This window comes from Asparagus officinalis, chromosome 6 (genome assembly GCF_001876935.1).
Source record: "Asparagus officinalis chromosome 6, Aspof.V1, whole genome shotgun sequence".
NCBI lineage: Eukaryota > Viridiplantae > Streptophyta > Magnoliopsida > Asparagales > Asparagaceae > Asparagus > Asparagus officinalis.
In genome coordinates, this window is record NC_033799.1 from 15,093,003 (window position 1) to 15,113,463 (window position 20,461).

The 20,461-nt window shown below is 38.5% G+C and overlaps 1 protein-coding gene across 1 annotated transcript in view; it reads right to left on the reverse strand.

Moving 5' to 3' along the window:
- LOC109845790 (WAT1-related protein At1g09380-like) overlaps positions 664-20,461 on the reverse strand; it is a 37,533-nt gene continuing 17,735 nt past the window's right edge. The window contains exons 4-8 of the mRNA XM_020415062.1: positions 14,277-14,393; positions 13,804-14,053; positions 13,566-13,724; positions 13,216-13,367; positions 664-724 (exon numbers count right to left, since the gene is read on the reverse strand). Of these exons, the coding sequence (XP_020270651.1) occupies positions 664-724; positions 13,216-13,367; positions 13,566-13,724; positions 13,804-14,053; positions 14,277-14,393 (739 nt within the window). The remainder of the gene's footprint in view (positions 725-13,215; positions 13,368-13,565; positions 13,725-13,803; positions 14,054-14,276; positions 14,394-20,461) is intronic.

Sequence of the window (20,461 nt, forward strand, 5' to 3'; positions counted from 1 at the left end):
GCACCACCTTCTAATTTAAGAAATAATCAATATGATGGGCCGCACATATTACCATATATAAAGGTTTAATTAAGGAGACCAACAACATGATGCGTCACGTATTACTATGTTTAGCACACGCGTAAAGGTGGAATTAAAGAGGGAACCAAATACAATTTCAGCAGTATGCAATTGTCTTTCCAGTTAATCCACAATGATATTCAGAGATATCTTGCAATTAGATTTTCATTAGAAAGCACCACTCAACAGCCATAATGATACCCATTAAGCGTCTACCACAATCTCTTCTCGTTCAATATCTTTTTATAGCATTCAATATTTTGGCTTAAAAGGTTGATAACACGCTGAAAATTAAGTCGTAAATACATTGAACTATGAATACGACATGTAATTAAAGAGAATACATTGTTATAATCCAGATAAGAATGATAACTGCATAAATCTGAAGTATTATAGTAACCTACAAGTGTCTCATCTGCAACATATAACGACACACACTTAAGGCTAATCGAAACAACCCAGACTGCGAAATCAATATACGTTTTTAATCTAATCACGGCTAAATCTCTGGGTACTACTAAAACAACTACTCTTCATCTGAAAAAAAGGGGGAAAAATAATCTGAAAATTTATGATCTCAATCAAGGCTATTACTCTCTAGCTTCATCCTCTACCCCATAGAACCATGTAGAGTCCAATCACAATCAACACTGCTCCAATTATGCTGCAAATTGAAGATAATTCAAGAATAAATGATCACACAATCAACCTCAAAATTTGAACAAGCAAAATATACTTTTATACCTGAATCGAGAAAAACTTCTATGACTAATTAGCAAAAAATTGTAATGAAATACTTTATACAAGAATTTATTGAAAGGGTCATCATAATTATTGATAATATATATATATTTAATTAGGTCAGAAAAAAATATTTAGAAAACTATTTTGATGGTATGCAAGTTTGATCAGTTCATGCTGAGTTGTATTATTTACACACGGTATATACAAGAGTTCGTTAAGATGCAAAGCGAATCGAAATAAAAGGAATAAATTACATACCTTCCAACATGCAATTTCTCCTCAAGAAGAAGAGAACCCAAGAAGGCGACGATCACAAGCATTAAGGGGTTAAAAACAGAAGCATACAGTGGTCCTTTCTGCTTTATACACCATGATAGAACAGGAAGGATCAAGGCCGATGCGACTACTCCCTGCACCAAATATAATTCCAAACAAATAAATTTCAGGACTATAAAAACATTTCACATAAACTTTTAGCATAAGCACATTTGCCGGGGATTTTTTCCTTTTATTTTTTGGAATTTTTTATTGTCTCAGAAGATATACATGCATATACTAGTCGCAAAGTATTTGTAGAAGTCAAATAAAGTTTGCTTAGAAAAATGAATCGTACCACGTATACAACAGTCAATAACCTAACATCGAACCCCAATCTCCAGTGATCCCAATGCCTATCCACGCAAAGTGCATAAACATTAGCTTGGACCGCCGCCATCAAACACATCAAGGCCGTATTAGAGTAATGACACGGATACGCTTGACTCATCTTAGCCTACAAAATCATAAATATTTTAATAATATTCAGAATACAGTCCAATGTAACACAACGTAGCGTCATCGCTTCAAAATCACCTGAATAATTAACCAGATTGCATAAGAGAAACAAGTGGCAACAGCCAGCAACGAACCGATGACATGATCAGCAGACTGTTGGTGGATTCCTCCAATATCCTGTGATGGTTTGATGAGATCGAACTTTGATGAAAATAGATTGATGTCTGCTCCTTTGTAGAAAGTGAGAGTCATGGCTCCTCCAATTCCAACTATAGTTCCTAGCACCTTTGCTTGTCCTGATACTGATTTTATACCTAATCTCTCCAATCTTGTGGGAAATTAAAGAGGATAGATGTACGTTAATTAATTAGTTTTTTTTGTGTAATATTAATGTAAGCTTTTGGGTTAGCTGAGGATAAAGTCCCTGTACTATTGCAATATTGAACTTACTACCATGTAGACCCCTGAAAGAGTTATATTGTTGGCCACCCCCCCCACCCCCCACCCCACACACACACGGGCGCTAAGAAGGGCAAAAAAATCGACTCGAGGGGTAAGTTTGATAGTAAGTTCAAATTGACGATAGTAAAAGGGGGCTCAGTCCACAACTAACCCTACCAACTTTTTACTGGTGTTGTGGAAAGAAAGTACCTGAAGAAAACTGCCATGACAAAAGTGATTGCTGGAATGAGGTTAGTCATAGCCGTGGCAAAGGTTGCCGATGTTAATTTAATACTCGCGACGTACAAATTTTGAGCCAGTGCGCAACTGCCAAAAAGAATAGAACATAATGTTGTTATTTGGATACTCGTCAATAGTGAGTAACATAATGTTGTTATTTGGATACTCGTCAATAACGATAAATTCAATATTGTTTCATTAGTTTCTTCTAATATTGCAATTATGCAAATAACTTGTTCAATTTTTAGCTTGTCAATCGGTCTGGATTTTTGCTCTTATTCATTCAGGTGATCAAAACTGTATAATCTAAGTTATGGACCAAACAAATGCCCACCTCAAGTTTTAAAGGCATGTGGTTTGAAGGAGCAAGAATATTAGATGTTTGATGTTATGGACCAAACAAATGAAAAGAGTCAACATGGAACCTCACCCTGTCCCTAGAAAGTGAAGCTCACAATGGCCCAACAATTACTAGAGGCTTTAAGAAAAATCATTATTAATGGCAAATTAAGATGCCAACTTTTCAGCCGCTAAGAAAAACAAAGTTTTGGTGATAAAATTAAATAAATATATAATTAACTTTCAAGTATAAACAACGAGTCTCATGTGAATCAAGTCTCTATCTCTTATTTCTATTCTTTTATATATATATATATATATATATATGTGTGTGTGTGTGTGTGTGTGTGTTTTTATTTCTTGAAAAAAGAATATTACCCAAATAAGCCACAGAAGAATGCTTGCATTAGGATTTTCCAAGTCAAGCTCGGTCGGCTTTCCCTGCAACCAAAGCAAAAAAAAATTAAATACTTAGGGATAAATTATCAAATAAATTAAAAATAATTTTACCTGACATATGGATTTCTTTTTTAACTTATTTTCTAATATTAAAATCTCAAGCACAAGGGGAAGCTTAAAAATTCTAATCAATACTAATTAATCGAAACCAACAAGGAGATTATAGGATAATTTGATTTTTACTTAAAATAAAACAAACAAGAAACAATAACATCATCAACTTTCTATAAACTATCTAATCTAAGTTAAAAATCTTTTTTGCATAATATATAAACGGTTGCAATTCAAAAAACAACTGATATATAACATCTCCTTCTAATTAAATTCATAATGATATAATGGCAGTAATATTAAACATTTTTAAAAAATTACAAATCTTATCATAACACTTGCATGCAAAGTGTTCTGAGATTAATTACAAAATTACCCCCTTTTTTATTTGGTACATTACCATGAACAAGGCAATCTACACAACAAAAATCAAGGGAAAAAACTTCTAAAACCCTTTAAAAAAAATCAAGAAATTACCTTTCAAGAAAGAAAGCAAGAGGACCCAAGAACACCGAGGAGAACAGGTATCGATAAGCAACAAGGATGCTCATATCCATTCCATCATTGATAGCAAGCTTGTAGAAGATGTTCACCCCTGCGAACCCTAACTGCACCAAAACCATCCCCATTGCTGGCTTCAAACTTTGCCACAATTCCCCCATTTTCAAATTATTTGATGAGAAGAGGGAAATCTCAATAACAAAGAAAATCTCAACTTCTCACCTCAAAAAAATTTATATTAACAGGGTAGAGAGGGAGAGAAAAGAATGAGGCCGGACAGGTCTCCGGTTAATTGGTTTATTATATAAGCGAGAGGTTTTAAGGAGATTTTAGAGAGAGAGAGAGTCGTTTGCATGCATTTGTAGAGAGAGAGTGCGGAAGCTTACTTGCAATAAAATACCTTATAGTTTTCTTGCTTTGCAATCATATACCCTTAAACTAGTAATAAGTTTCTTGACCGGATGATTTTGCCTTACGAGGCTTCATAGACGGTGGGTGGACGAAACGCGGGGAAATTTACGGAATGACAGCCATACAAATTAGCTTAATTGGGCCTTCTGCTCAAACCTGCGACCTACTAGCGAACCAGATACCACAAACAGAAAGCCCAAAGTCCTACCCTATTCCAAAACGGGCCAAACCCCCACAGTCCTAGACAGGCAAAGGACACATGCGCATGTGCATGTTACTTTGATTAATTCATTCATTGATTGATGATGAATAAAAAGAGAAAGTACTCGATGACTACAGCTGGCCGGGTAAAAACAAGCATGGGATGCAAATTATCATATTGCTATTTTTCTTTGCATTGGTATGCTTTGAACCTCCGCAGGCTTACATATAGGCCTGTACTTTGATATTTGAATCAGTATGCACCACCTTCTAATTTAAGAAATAATCAATATGATGGGCCACACATATTACCATATATAAAGGTTGTTGATAATAGTGTATTGTAGTGGGTTTTAGTCCCACATTACTTGGGAGAACAAACCTCACACTCCTCTACTTGTATAAATATATGTGCATACTCAATATTCAATATAAGGGAAATTTATCCAAGATTCTCTCTCTCTTGGTATCAGAGCTAGGGCTATTTCCCTTCCAATAAATTTTTTTTAACGCTTCTGCGTTCTTTTGCCAAATCTTGGTCTTATGCTTTGCAGCCGTTTAATGTTTTTTTTATCTGCCAGATATTTTGGCCTTGTCGCTTTGCGGCCTCTTAACGCGTTTCGCGTTCTCGTTTAACGGGTTTCATTCTAACATTCGGGTTCTATTTTAAACCTTCGGGTTTCATTCTAACATTCGGGTTCTATTTTAACAGCATTACCGTTTCAAGACCGTCTCTCGGCCTCAAATTAACGGCATCGTCGTTTCAAGCCGTCTCTCGGCCTCAAACGAACGACATTGCCGTTTCACAGTCAGTAACGGCATCTCGACATCTTAACGTCTCAACATTGCTGTTATGGCTCCTTCAGAGAAGATTCCCAAACCACCTTTGCCCCTCAATGATCAAAGTGACTGGGCAGGGTGGTCCACCATTGTCACCAATGCCTTGCGTGGCGCTGGTTTGCTTGATCATCTCACCAGTACGGGACCAGTTTCACCGTCCATCAGCACTGTTGCTTCATCCAGTACTATTGCCTCTGGCAGTGGTAATGTCGATCTTCAGACTACTCGTGCTCTCTATGTCAAGGAGAGTTCAGAGTGGTAATTGTAGGAATTTCGTGTCATGGATTATCTCACTCGCTGTGTTGGCTCTGGTCTCACTGTCGAGATTGGCTCGCTTCCCTCTGCTCGGGCCATGTGGACTCGTCTTACTGAGCGTTTCACTGAGTGCTCGGGTGCACGGGAGGCATATCTTATGCAACACATTGCTCTACAATGCAAAGGTAGTTCATCTCTGCAGTCCCATTTCGGACAAATGCAAGCTTTTTGGACAGAGTTACGCTCCATGCTTCCTGGACGTAATTCCACATATGAAGACTGGCTAGCCTGGTACGAACGACATGAAGTGCATCAACTATTTCAGTCCCTTCCTGAATATTCAACTATGGCTGATCAACTACTTCATCAGCCTCAATTTCCGACTTTGGCCTCAGTTATGGGAGCTCTCACTACTTATGAGACCCGACAGCAGACATCACGACTCAATTTGTCAATAGACACTCCTACCTCTTCACTCGAGACTGTTTTGTCTTTACCTGTCACTGCTCCTGTTATGAATCATACTTCTCCACAGGCTCCCTCTCTACAAGCTCGATCTAAGCTCTCTTGTAAATATTGCAAGAAGGAAGGACACCGCATTGAGACATGCTTCAAGCTTCATCCTGAGTTACGTTCCTCAGGTACTGGTCGTGGTCGGCGACCCTCTCAGTCTTAACCCTCTCGTACACCAGGATTGTTGGCCAATGCTATACCTTCTACTACTTCAGACTCTACTATTCAAGCTATTGAAAGTCTTCGCCGTCAACTTGATGCTTTCCAACATATCACCTCTACATCCGCCGCACAACTCTCTGGTATGCATTTTGCTGGTTCTTCAGCTAATCCTTCGGTCTCTGGTATGAATGATCTCTGGATTTTTGACTCTGGTTGTTCCTTTCATATGACTTGTAATGCCTCACTTTTATCCTCTGTCTTTACTTCATCCTCTCTTCCTCCGATCTACACAGCTACTGGACAACCATTGTCCATTACTCAGTATGGCTTTATTACCCTACAAAATGATCCATCTGGTCATCTAACACCTGGTCCCGTCTATGTGGCTCCTCAGTTGTGCTTGAATTTAATTTCTATTAGCTCTTTATGCATGCCAGGCTTGTTTGTCTCATTTTCTTCTGATACTTGTATTGTGCAGGATCCACAGACGGGCAAGACGGTTGGGGCGGGTCGTAGGAGGCACAAGCTGTATTTTCTGGAATATCTTCACCTTCCAGAGTCCATATGTCCACGTTCTCTTGTTGCTTCTCTTCGTTCCTCAAAACCCTCTACCTCGCTTCCTAACAATTTATGGCATAGACGACTTGGTCATGTGTCTAATAAAAGGCTGGAGAGTCTTATTCAGTCTGGAGTACTTGGTCCTGTATCATCTAGTTCTAGTATTGAGTCATGTACTGGTTGCAAATTTGCAAAATTCACTGCTTTACCATTTAAAATGAGTACATCTGTATCCACTTTCTTATTTGATTTAGTACATTCTGATATTTGGGGACCAGCTCCTTTGCCTTCTTCATCTGGCTACTTATATTATGTTAGCTTTATCGACGATTTCTCTCGTTTTACATGGGTTTACCTACTTAAAAATCGCTCTGACATACTTACTGCTTATCAAGCCTTCACTGCTATGATTTTTACTCAATGACAATCTCGTATTAAAGTTTTTCGTTCTGATTATGCCAAAGAGTACCTATCCTCTACCATGCGCTCTATCATGTCCTCTCATGGGACTATCTTTTAAGAGTCATGTCCCTACACTCATGAGCAAAATGGTGTTGCTGAACGCAAACATCGTCATATCCTCGATACTGCTCGATCAATGCTCATTTCTTACTCTGTTCCTCGTCATTTTTGGGCTGAGGCTATTCTCACCGTGACTCATGCCATTAATATCACTCCATCTAGCTCTCTTTCTGGTGCTACTCCTTATAGTCGTGTTTATACTCATCCTTCCCGTTATGATCTAGTTCGTGTTTTTGGTTGTCGATGTTTTGTTCTTCTGCCATCTCACGAATAAATTGTCTCCTAGAGCTGTTTCTTGTGTTTATTTAGGAATTAGTTCAGAACATCGAGGTTATCATTGTTATGATCCAGCAACTCGTCGAGTTCATATATCTCGTCATGTTCAGTTCGAAGAGGATTCTCCATATTATTCTGCTTTTAATGACTTTAATTTCCTCCACTCTACTGATCATGCTTCCCCGTCAACTGTATCACCCACTTCTTCACCTTAATTTTCCTTTCGAGATCTCCCTGACATCTCTCCCTCTCCTTCTGTTGACTCTTCCTCACCCGAGTCTTCTCATACACCATCTAATCCATATCCCGTGGACACAACTCTCACTCCAGAAAATACTGTTGATCTCCACGCACCTGCGCCAACATCTCCCCCGCCTGAGGTTCCTCTTGCTCTTCGTCGAGGCAAACGCCCACATGTCATGCCTGCCCGGTATGCTTCTGTTACTTCTTATTCACCTATCTTTTATAACTTTCTTGCTGCTATTTATACTATTGTTGAGCCAAAGTCCTTCCAAGAGGCAGTTCAAATTCCAGAGTGGCGACAGGCTATGGCTGAGGAATTTCAAGCCTTTCAGCAAACTCATACTTGGGATGTTGTTCCATGCCCTCCTGGGATCTCTCTTGTTGGCAGTAAATGAGTTTATAAGGTCAAGTTTCGTCCTGATGGCACCATTGAACGTCGAAAAGCTCGTTTAGTGGCTCGAGGTTTTACTCAGCAACAATGTATTAATTATGAGGAGACATTTTCTCCTGTTGCTCAGATGCCCACTGTTCGTACTCTCCTTGCGGTCGCTGCTGCTCATCATTGGCCCTTATACCAGATGGATGTCAAAAATACTTTTCTTCATGGCTCTTTATCAGAGACCGTATATATGCAACCGCCTCCAGGGTCAAATATTCCTCCGGGACATGTATGTCTCCTTCGCCGTGCTGTTTATGGTCTCAAGCAGGCACACCGCGCTTGGTTTGAGTGTTTTCGCGATGTCGTGCTCAAAGCGGGCTTTATAGAAAGTCATTAAGATGCTTCTCTATTTGTTCGCACTACATCGCGCGACAGAGTTTTATTACTCATCTATGTAGATGATATGATCATTACAGGTGATGATATGACAGGTAGAGTTTTATTACTCATCTATGTAGATGATATGATCATTACAGGTGATGATATGACAGGTATACAATACACAAAATCTTAGTTGCAACAACAGTTCCACATGAAGGATCTTGGATCTCTTCGGTATTTTCTTGGTCTAGAAATTTCTCAAGGCCCGCGGGGTGTATTACTGTCTCAACAGAAGTATCTCTCAGATATTCTAAATCAAGCTGAGCTAACTGATAATGCAACTGTCGATACTCCACTCCAACAGAATGTAAACTTTGCTCTATTGACGGTGAGCCTCTATCTGATCCTACTCGATATCGACATCTTGTTGGCCAGTTGGTCTATTTGTGCATCTCTCGACCAGATATCTCTCATGCTGTTGGTATTGTCAGTCAATTTGTTAGTGCTCCACGTTCTGTACACTATGCTGTCTTATTACGGATTCTTCGGTACCTCCGGGGTACTAGCACTCGCTCTCTTTTGTTTCCTGCTATATCTAAGTTAGAGCTTTGTGCATATTCTGATGCTGATTGGGCTGGTGATCTAACTACCAGAAAGTCTACCACAGGTTATTGTATATTTCTTGGTGATTCCCTTATTTCCTGGCGAAGTAAGAAACAAGATGTTATTGCTTTTTCCAGTAATGAGGCAGAGTATCGTGCAATGTCCACAACAGCTAAAGAGATTATTCATCTTCGTCGCCTTCTCAGTGATTTCGGCATTTCTGTTACAACTCCTACTCCTCTCTACTGTGATAATAAGAGTGCCATCCAGATTGCTAATAATCCAGTATTTTATGAAAGGACCAAACATATTCAGATCGACGCTCATTTTGTCCGTCACCAAGTTATCAAGGACAAGACAATTCTACTTCCTCATGTTTTATCTGCTGACGAGCTTGCAGGTTTCTTTACAAAGGCCTTACCTGTTCATCGGTCCAGTTTCTTGTACACAAACTCACTTTGTTTGATCCAACATGAGTTTGAAGGGGGCTGTTGATAATAGTGTATTGTAGTGGGTTTTAGTCTCACATTGCTTGGGAGAACAAACCTCACACTCCTCTACTTGTATAAATATATGTGCATACTCAATATTCAATATAAGGGAAATTTACCCAAGATTCTCTCTCTCTTACTTTAACAAAGGTTTAATTAAGGAGACCAACAACATGATGCGTCACATATTACTATGTTTAGCACACCCGTAAAGGTGGAATTAAAGAGGGAACCAAATACAATTTCAGCAGTATGCAATTGTCTTTCCAGTTAATCCACAATGATATTTAGAGATATCTTGCAATTAGATTTTCATTAGAAAGCACCACTCATCAGCCATAATGATACCCATTAAGTTTCCACCACAATCTCTTCTCGTTCAATATCTTTTTATAGCATTCCATATTTTGATTTCATGTTTAAATGGCAGATTGAGGAGCTCCATTGTGTTGGATCAGCAGGACGTTTAAGGCTTACGTTGATCTCATGATGATTACATCTGGTTGATATTTATGGGGATATTGGTTAAAATTTACTTCACCATCATTGCTTTAGATGCTCTTTAATTTTAGTAGAGATCCCCAAGTAGTTATGAACTAGATGAGTTATCTATGAGGTCAAGGAGATGAGTTTAGCATTTTAAGGGATATCAAGGTGAACATGACAAGATGTTGGATCTTCTCAAGTGTCAACGAGGTTGAGACATGGAGAATAAGGTTGGACCTCTGAAACCACGTAGAAACAAGTTCTTGAGATTGAGCATGCACAAGGTCACATTGCACATTGATGACAAAAGAAAAGCATAGGTAGAGGGCAAAGTAGAGTTCATGTATGTTTCATTGCCTACTGCCTACATTAAGTGTTCATTTTGGCCAGAAGTCTATCAGGTAGTATGTTACACCAAAAAAATCACGAATTGATATATACATACGTAACATACCTACATATATACATATATCCTTGTGCATGTCCATATACGCATGTGTGATTGTCATATGTGTTATGTGCATGTATGTGTCTCTACACACACACACCTTGTGGTTTGCGATACATATAAAAACGATATATCACACATTTTTGCATATGCTCCCGTGTATATGACAAACATCATGATGTGAAATTGATAAATCATGTGTATCAATTCCAGAGTTCAAGTTCATCTCATGTAGGCTATGCTTGTGGATGATATGCTCTGTTGGATTTTTCTTGTAAGACATCAATAACAAGGTTTTTGTATTATCTGTGCGCTATACAATTTCTTCCTATCAGTTTTCTTTTACATAGGAGTTCATGCGCGCGCGCGTAGAGTTAAAAAGCAAGACATGGAGAAATGAGGCAACGCAAAATTACCAACCCTAGGTTCAACCTATAACTCAAGAATCCTCATTTCTCTCGGTTATCTTGCAAGGTCTGGCTTTCTGTTCTTGAGTTCAAAATTATAACTCGAGCTCTTTCAGAGAAAAGAACTCGAGTTAGCACATACGGTGGTTTCCCCCTCTATTCTTCATCTCCATGTTCCCAAATGCTCTCATCCTCTTCTTTCTTCCCAATATCTTTACGGAATAACTCTATTCACTCATCAATTTTCATCGAGGACTTATAAGTTGTTGAAAAGCCTAATTTTTTTTAACCAAACTTGCTAAAAAAAAAATAAAGCTACATGCCCATGCTAAGCGAGAAGGGGGAATTGCAAAAAGAAATGATATTTCGGTGGAGATGCAGGGTATCGAACCCTGTACCTCTCTCGCATGCAAAGCGAGCCCCCTACCATTTGAGCTACATCCCCATGCTTATGTGACTTTAGTTACCCGTATAAATATTTAACAATCTACTCGGACGGAAAAATTAAAAAATAAAATTATATACATATATATAGTTTCAACTTTTGTAAAACTCAGGTTTATGGTCTATTCTAATAATTTGGATTCTCTCCCCTATATAAAAAAATAGTGGAGAAATTATTATTTTTATCATTATCGTCGTTGATTTGTTTAATGCATAGTCGTGATTAGAATGAGGCTCACCATACTCCATGAATTACCTCATTGCCTAACTTGCATTTGCACTCAAAGATAAATGACAATAATTTTCTAGATAAATCAACAGTTATCATATGGTAATACTCTCCCCCTTTTTTTAAACTTTTTTAGAGGAATCCTATGCAATGTTGTTATTGGAAACTTCAAATATCTAGTATTATGTCTGATTACGAGATGTTGGAATGTGGAATATGCTCGCATATCGAAAACAATAATAAAATATCCTCAGTTATGTATACATGAGGGTATTTAAATGCAACTTTTACGGACCTTAGAATCGTGTTTAAAGTGCATATTTTTTTAAAACTTTAGGGCATATGATCAGTGCTATCAAAACAAGTAAGGGTATATAAGTACAAAATTTTAAAATGTTGGGACATTTAAGTGCCACAAAAAACAAGCGAGAGTATATAAGCGCAAAGTAGGGGAAACTATATATAGGGTCTTTAAGTGAAATTAGCCCTATAACATGCAGTGGTCAGGTGGATGTTGGGAATGCAATGTAATAATTAAGATCAGGTATTAAACTGTTTGTACTGCTTCAATCAGGCATTAAACTGATATTTCAAGCTAGCAAGTATAATTCGCACTGCAATCTTTGGACATCTTGGGAGCAAGTACCAAATGTTTTCACCTCTCTGTTGGTTTCTTTTGCATGTCAATTTGTGTACTCAGGTTCATCTCTCTTCATGATCTCTATGTTCAAATGTTATGATGGGATACTTCAGATATCTATTATGAGTGCAAACATACTCTCATGTCGAAAATATTATAAACAAAAAGCGATGAACTCAAAAGTACAAATTAAGTTGAAGACTTTTGTCATCAACACAAGTTTTCAGAACATGCAAACTTCACCGCTGAAAGTTTCCTTTGTTTTCATGTTTTGTATATGCATGCTATTAATATTTGAAAGAAGAAAAATATAAAGCGTCACCATACTCTTCCATATTTTTTTTTCTTTAACTACTAATACTATTACATTCTGTACTTTTTTCTTTCTTTCGTACACAGTAAATGATTTATAATAATGATTCCTAAAAAATGAGTATACAACAGTTTTTCAACAAAAACAGTTAACTATGCTGAAGAGAAGAAATTTTCCACACATCTAAATACGATCAAAAGAAGAAAGGAAAAAATCGATAGAAAATTATGATCTCAGGGCTACTACTCTCTAGCAAACTCCTCATCTTTTTTATTCAAAGATGGATCTTTGTCTTTGGATTTATCAGCTTCATCCTCTTCTTGCAAGCTAGCCTTATCTGGTTCTATGACGACATCAATGGTTTCATCTGTTGTGGGAATTTCTGCAACTTTAAACCATGTAGAGTCCAATCACAATCAACACTGCTCCAATTATGCTGCAAATTGAAGATAATTGAAGAATAAATGATCACACAATCAACCTAAAATGTTTAACAAGAAAAATATACATTTATACCCGAATCAACAAAAACTTCTATGACTAGTTAATTAGCAAAAAAATTGTAATGAAATACTTTATACATGAATTTATTTGAAACAAAAAGCATTGGTTGTTTGACTAATTGGAAAGGGTCATCATAATTATTGCTAATATATATTTAAGTCAGGAAAAAATATTTAGAAAACTATTTTGATGACATGCATGTTTGATCAGTTCATGCTGAGTTGTATTATTTACACACGGTATATACCAGAGTTCGTTAAGATGCAAAGAGAATCGAAATGAAAGGAATAAATTACATACCTTCCAACATGTAATTTCTCATCAAGAAGAAGAGAACCCAAGAAGGCGACGATCACAAGCATTAAAGGGTTAAAAACAGATGCATATAGTGGTCCTTTCTGCTTTATACACCATGATAGAACAGTAAGGATCAAGGCCGATGCGACTACTCCCTGCACCAAATATAATTCCAAACAAATAACTTTTAGGACTATAAAAATATTTCACAAACTTTTAGCATAAACACATTTTCCGGGGATTCTTTTCTTCTATTTTTTTGAATTTTTTTGTTGTCTCAAAAGATATACAAATACTAGTTGCAAAGTATTTGTAGAAGTCAGATAAAGTTTGCTTAGAAAAATGAATCGTACCACGTATACAACAGTCAATAACCTAACATCGAACCCCAATCTCCAATGATCCCAATGCCTATCCATGCAAAGTGCATAAACATTAGCTTGGACCGCCGCCATCAAACACATCAAGGCCGTATTAGAGTAATGACACGGATACGCTTGACTCATCTTAGCCTATAAAATCATGAAACTATAACAATATTCAGAATACAGTCCAATGTGACACAAGGTGGTGTCATCGCTTCAAAATCACCTGAATAATTAACCAGATTGCATAAGAGAAACAAGTGGCAACAGCCAGCAACGAACTGATGACATGATCAGCAGATTGTTGGTGGATTCCTCCAATATCCAGTGATGATTTGAAGAGATCGAACTTTGATGAAAATAGATTGATGTCTGCTCCTTTGTAGAAAGTGAGAGTCATGGCTCCTCCAATTCCAACTATAGTTCCTAGCACCTTTGCTTGTCCTGATACTGATTTTATACCTAATCTCTCCAATCTTTTGTGGCAAAAAAGGATAGATGTACGTTAATTAGTTTTTTTTGTGTAATATTAATGTAAGCTTTTGGGTTAGCTGAGGATAAAGTCCCTGTACTATTTCCAAATTGAACTTGACTCGAGGGGTAAGTTTGATAGTAATTAGTTCAATTTGACGGTAGTAAAAGGGCTCAGTCCACAATTAACCCTACCAACTTTTTAGTTGTGCTGTGGAAAGAAAGTACCTGAAAATAACTGCCATGACAAAAGTGATTGCTGGAATGAGGTTAGTCATAGCCGTGGCAAAGGTTGCCGATGTTAATTTAACATTCACGACGTACAAATTTTGAGCCAGTGCGCCACTGCCAAAAAAATAGAACATAATGTTGTTATTTGGATACTCGTCAATAATGAGTAACAAACTTCTTATTGTCTATCAACTACTAGACGATAAATTCAATATTGTTTCATTAGTTTCTTTTAATACATATTGCAATATGATGCACATATCCTGTTCAAATTTTTAGCTTGTCGTCCCATAGCCCCCCCTCCACCTGCCCTCCCAGCCCCCTACCCCCTGGCCCCCCTCCTCCCCTTTAGCTCCAGCGCCCTATCCTCGGCCCCCTAACCTCCAACCACCTGCCTCCCCCTACCACCATCCCCCCTCCCCCCACCTCCCGTCCCTACCTCTAGCCACCCCCCTTTTCCTCCCCCCTACCCCTAGCCCCCCTCTCCAGCTTCCTACTCCAGCCCCTCTCCCCCCTCTTCTCCAGCGCCCCACCTTCCGGCCCCCTACCTCCAACCCCTCCTACCCCCTACACCAGCACCCCCTCCTCCCCCGAACCTGCCAGCCCACCTTATCTCCGCCCCCCTCCTCCCCCTACCACCACCCCCCGATTTCTCCAGCCCCTTACTCCGCCCCTACCCCTCCTCCCCACCTCCAGCCCCCCTCTCTTCCCTCCCTCCCTCCCTCCCTCCCTCTTTTTTGCCTGGTTGTTCTTGTATTTGAATTTTAAAATTTTGAGATTCAAATTTTTGAATTTTCAAATTTTGAAATTTTAATTTTGCATTGGATTACTCAGCCCCCCCTGCGCCCCCATCAGCTCAGCACCCGCGCCCAGGTTTGTTCTCCTTCGTGAGATATTCGAGAAGAGCCGGTATCCTCCTTCATGGGGATATCCGCCATCCTTGTTTATTCTCCTTTGTGAGGCATTCGGATCAAGCGATCAAGCCGGTATCCTCCTTTGTGGGGATATCCACTATCCTCATTTGTTCTCCTTTGTGAGGCATTCGAGTAGAGTCGGTATTCTCCTTTGTGGGGATATCCGCTATCCTCATTTGTTTCCTTTGTGAGGCATTCGGGAAGTGCCGGTATCCTCCTTTGTGGGGATATCCGCTATCCTCGTTTGTTCTTCTTAGTGATTCATTCGGGAAGTTTCAGTATCCTCCTTGTGAGGATATCCGCTTTCCTTGTTTGTTCTCTTTCGTGCTTTCAGAGCTGCCTTAGTTCCACCACCCACCCCAATTCCGCCTAGTCTCTTTCCAGATTCGCCTTAGCCACATCCTTTTTCTTTTTCTGTGGTGAATCTGCAGGTTCTTAAGCTCAACGTCACATCAGGTTTTTGGTTGTTGTTCTGCCCTAGCACCCGCCGCCTCATTCCCTCCTCCAAACCCTACCCGCCACATCTTCTTTGAGATCCAAGCCTCTGTTTTTTGAGTTTTTTGAGTTGAAAAAAAAATAAAAAAATAAAAAGGGTTCACGAAGATGAAGAGAGGAGCGTTCGAGAAGTCCAAGGAGGAAGCTAATGCAACTAAGGTATGTCATCCTTCATATCATGGCATTCTTGCCTCTTCACCTCGCCGCCAGGTACTTCATCATCTCGAGAAGGGCTATGTTATATCTAAGATGTTCAAAAATCCTCCACTCCCTAGTTTCAATACATCTGCACCAGCTTCAATGCATAAGCCATATCCTAATTGACCGTTTCCACGACCCTTTAATTCCCTTTTCGATAACCATCATCCACCAAAAAAACCGATAAAGGACTTTGGGTTTTCAGATCCTAAGGAAAATGAATGGTGGACTACTGTTTCTCATAAGAAAAGAGGCTGATTTTCGGACAAAAGACTGCTTCGTCCTCCCTTTCCTATAGCTTATATGGATCATAAGAAACCAAGACGGTGCTTCTTTTGTGAAGATGGTCGGCACTCTACTAGGCTTTGTCCTAAAGGTACTTTTATTTGCTTTAAATGTCATGGGGAGGGACATATTGCTAAGAATTGCAGATCCAATCTTCGCCCTTTGGAGAAGAAGATAGATCTATCTGACTCTTCTACCCTCTGCAATAACACCAAAGTTCTTGCATCTTTTGCCATCCTATCAATTACAGAGGGCTCTCCTTCTCTTGAGTTGATTAAGTTTAAATTGTCTTGGCTCTTTCAATGGCAGAGATGGTCTGGTAAAGTCATCCTCATTCAAGACAACAGATTTCTGGTGGAATTTCCATCCATTCTTCAGTTATCTGAAGCCGTAGAAGTGAAACTGCATGATTTTGAAATATTTAAAGGCTGGTTTGTGCCGTGGACCGAGAATACTGGCATGAAAATAGCTGATTTGGCTTTCTATCAGTGGATCAAAATTAAAAATCTTCCTTTTCATTTTTGGTCCATGGATATAATTGAGAAGATCATTAATTCTTTTGGTGTCATGGTAAGGGGGGGGGCAAAAATATTAGGGATAAGTTAAACGACCAAGATGTTCGTGTTCTAGTTAAAGTGAAGGCGTCGGACGGTATCCCAAAAATAGTTTTTTGCTCATACATTTCTCAGGTGGATTTCGTCACAAGAGAAGTTAAATTAGATATCATTCCTATTGGTGTTGGTCAATTAGGATCAGATGTCATCGGCATGCATCTCAATGGAATGGAAGCTCAAGGTGGCCTTGTTTTAGATTCTCAGTGGACAATATAAGTTACTACACCTGTCAAGAAGTCGCCGGAATATTTTCAAGGTTAGACTAGCGGAGCAACGACAGACAAAGGGAAGGGTATTCTGGTATCTTCATCACTAATTTTGAAATCATCTAATTTTTAGGAATTTGATGGTGGCACAATGCTTCCCAAGGAAAGTTCTCAAATTTTAACTGAAACACCTTCAGTTCAGTTCACTTGCTCTGTCCCACCTGGTTTCTCCCGACGTCCAGCTTCTTCAACATCCCCAATTTCGAAATCAGCTAATTTTCAGGAGATCCCTTCTGGTAAGACGCCACCAAATGCAAGTTTTTAAATTATATCATCGGCTACTATGGAGGAGGATCCTAAGGCTACAAATCAGGAAGATTCTTTAAACAAAAGCTCAGATTCTTTTACCATTTCTTTCAATGATTTCCCCTTGAAATTGGTTAAGCAAACATGGAAGGGGCAATCTTTTTTTATTGAGAGATCTACTTGGTATAAATATCTTGGCGGGAAAGCAGACTATTCAACTTCAAACTCAATGACTACCTCATTCCCGCATAAATCATCTGAAACTCCAGCAGTTCAGTCCTCTAGCTCTGTCCCACCAGGCTTTTCTCGTCGTCCAGCTTCTTCAACAAATTCTCCTTCTTTTAGGAAGGTTTTTTTTCAATGACAAGCATAAGAGCTTCCTTAAGAAAGCCTCTTCTTCAAAAAAGATCGTTCGCTCATCGAAGAAAGGTACTAAACCTCTATCTTCCATTTCTGTTTCTGCTGATCTGCCGATTAATTCGCTAGATAAAAATATTATTGCTCATATTGCTGATAATTGTGGAGTTTCTTTATCAGACCAATCTCTAGACAATATCAAATCTAAAGAAGTAGAGAAAAATAGGTAGACTAATTGATCGGTCTGGTTATTTTGAAGTTGAGTTTTGTTGATATCTTTCCTTTTAATGAAACTCACATCTTGGAATGTTCGCGGTCTTAACGACCCTATCAAGAGATGAGTGGTTAAAGATTACTTATCTCGTTCTTCTATTGATGTCGCTGGTCTTTAAGAAAGTAAACTTTCGAATCCTTCATCTAAGAAGCTTCAGTCAATAGGCGGTACGAGACTTATTCACTGGTCACCTTTACTCCACGATTCCAGAGGAGGAGTCTTAGTTGGTTGGACTGATGCTTTCTCTTTAATTCAGTCGTATGTGGGTATTTTTTCTGTTTCTATCCATCTGCATCATAAACCGACCAATTGGAGCTTTATTTTTACATCAGTTTATGCCCCTACTGATAGGGATGATAGAATTTTGTTGGTGGGAGCTAAACCGTATTAGTTCTATTCTTCATGGTCCTTGGATTATTTGTGAAGACTTTAATGCTACCCTGACTTCAGATGAAAGAAGTGGTAAAAATGGTTCTCCTAGAGATATCAAATCCTTTCGAGATTTTGTTTACTCTGCATCTCTATTTGATCTTCCTTTATCTGGCAGAACTTTCACATGGTCGAATAAGTGAGTAAATCCTTCAATGGCAAGGTTAGACAGATTCTTAATCAATTCTGAGTGGGAAAATAATTTTCCTTCATGCATTCAATTCTCTCCTCCTGCTACGAGTACTGATCATTTTCCGATCATTCTTGATAGTGGTGGGCTTAAACCACAACCTCCTATTTTCTGATTTGATAGAAGTTGGCTTCATAGTCCGGATTTTGTCCCATTCATCTCTAGTTGTTGGAGTTCTTTTCAAGTTCAAGGAAATCCTGTGGATATCTTCATCTCTAAATTAAAACTCCTTAAGAGAAGGATTAAATGGTGGAAGAAGAATGTTCTTATATCTATTTCTGCCAGGAAGTCAGAACTTTTATCTAAAATCAATTCTTTTGATCTTCTTGAAGAACATAGACCTCTATCAGATTTGGAATCAAAAGATAGGCAATCTCTTCTATCTACTTTCACATCCTTGACTAAAGAGGAAGAAACTTACTGCATGAAAGGTCTCGTTTACAATGGTTAAAAGAGGGGATGCCAATACCTCCTTTTTCCACAAAACAGCTTCTTATCATAGGAAAGCTAATTATATTGCCACTATTAATCATTAAGGAAGGGATTTCAGTGGTGATCTTGATGTCTCTAAGGCCTTCCATGATCATTACCATGATTTATTTGGTAAACACAACAACAAGCAGTTTCATATTGATTGGTCCTCTTTATATCCTCAACAAGAGACTTCTCTGTTCTGTCTGGAAGATCCTTTTTCTGAGACCGAAATTAAAAATGCAGTGTTTGGCATGAATGCTAATAAAGCCCCTGAATCAGATGGCTATTCTATAGCTTTTTATCAATCCTTCTGGGAGCTGATTAGGGAAGACCTCATTGCTTTAATGTATTTTCTATATGCCAATCCCTCTCATTTTCACAGGGTGAACAAAGTTTTTATCACTCTAGTGCCAAAAATTAAAGAATACTCTATGGTTAAAGATTTCAAACCCATCAGTCTTATTAATTGTCTCTTTAAAATCTTTTCAAAAATTTTGGCCAATAGACTGTCTCAGCATATACCATCTTTGGTGGCTCCTACACAGTCTGCTTTTCAAGCGGGTAAATTGACCCTTGATTCTATTCTTCATGCTAATGAAATGATTCATTACTGTTCAAAAAGGAAAAAAGAAGTTGCAATGTTTAAGATAGATTTTGCAAAAGCATTTGATTCTATTGATTGGTCTTTTCTTATTGACCTACTGAAAGCTAGGGGATTTGGTACTAGGTGGTACACATGGATACACCATATCATTTCCTCTTCTAAATGTGCAGTCTTAGTGAATGGTTCGCCTTCTAAATTCTTCTCCTGTAAGCGAGGTCTCAAACAGGGTGATCTCTTATCTCCAATGTTATTTAACGTTGCTGTCGATATCCTCAACAAAATGATTATGAATAATGTAGAAGATGGCTTATTATCCTCTCTTGGGCTTAAAGAGCCTCTCAACCCCTTGAGAATTTTACAATTTGCTGATGACACATTGCTTTTTGTTAAAAGCACCTTCAAAGACATCTCCGTCATCAAAACTATTTTATACATCTTCGAAGAGATATCAGGTCTGAGTATCAACTATTTCAAATCCTCCCTTGTGTACTTTGGCAAGATCCATCAAAGAGCTCAAAGTTTGGCCGCTTCTTTGAACTGCAAAGTCGAATGTCTACCGATCAAGTATCTTGGTCTGCCTCTGAAATATGGGAAACTTTCAAAATCTGATTGGCAACCTTTGTTGGACAGCATTTATAAAAAGCTTGCATCTTCGAAGAAGAATTCTTTATCCTATGGAGGAAGACTTGTCCTCATTAATTCTGTGCTGACATCAATTCCTTTGTATTATATGTCCTTCTATAAGTTACCTACATGGCTTATCAAAGAAATTGACAAAGTTAGAAAAAACTTTCTTTGGACCGGAAATACAGAAACAAAAACATTCAAATGTTTAG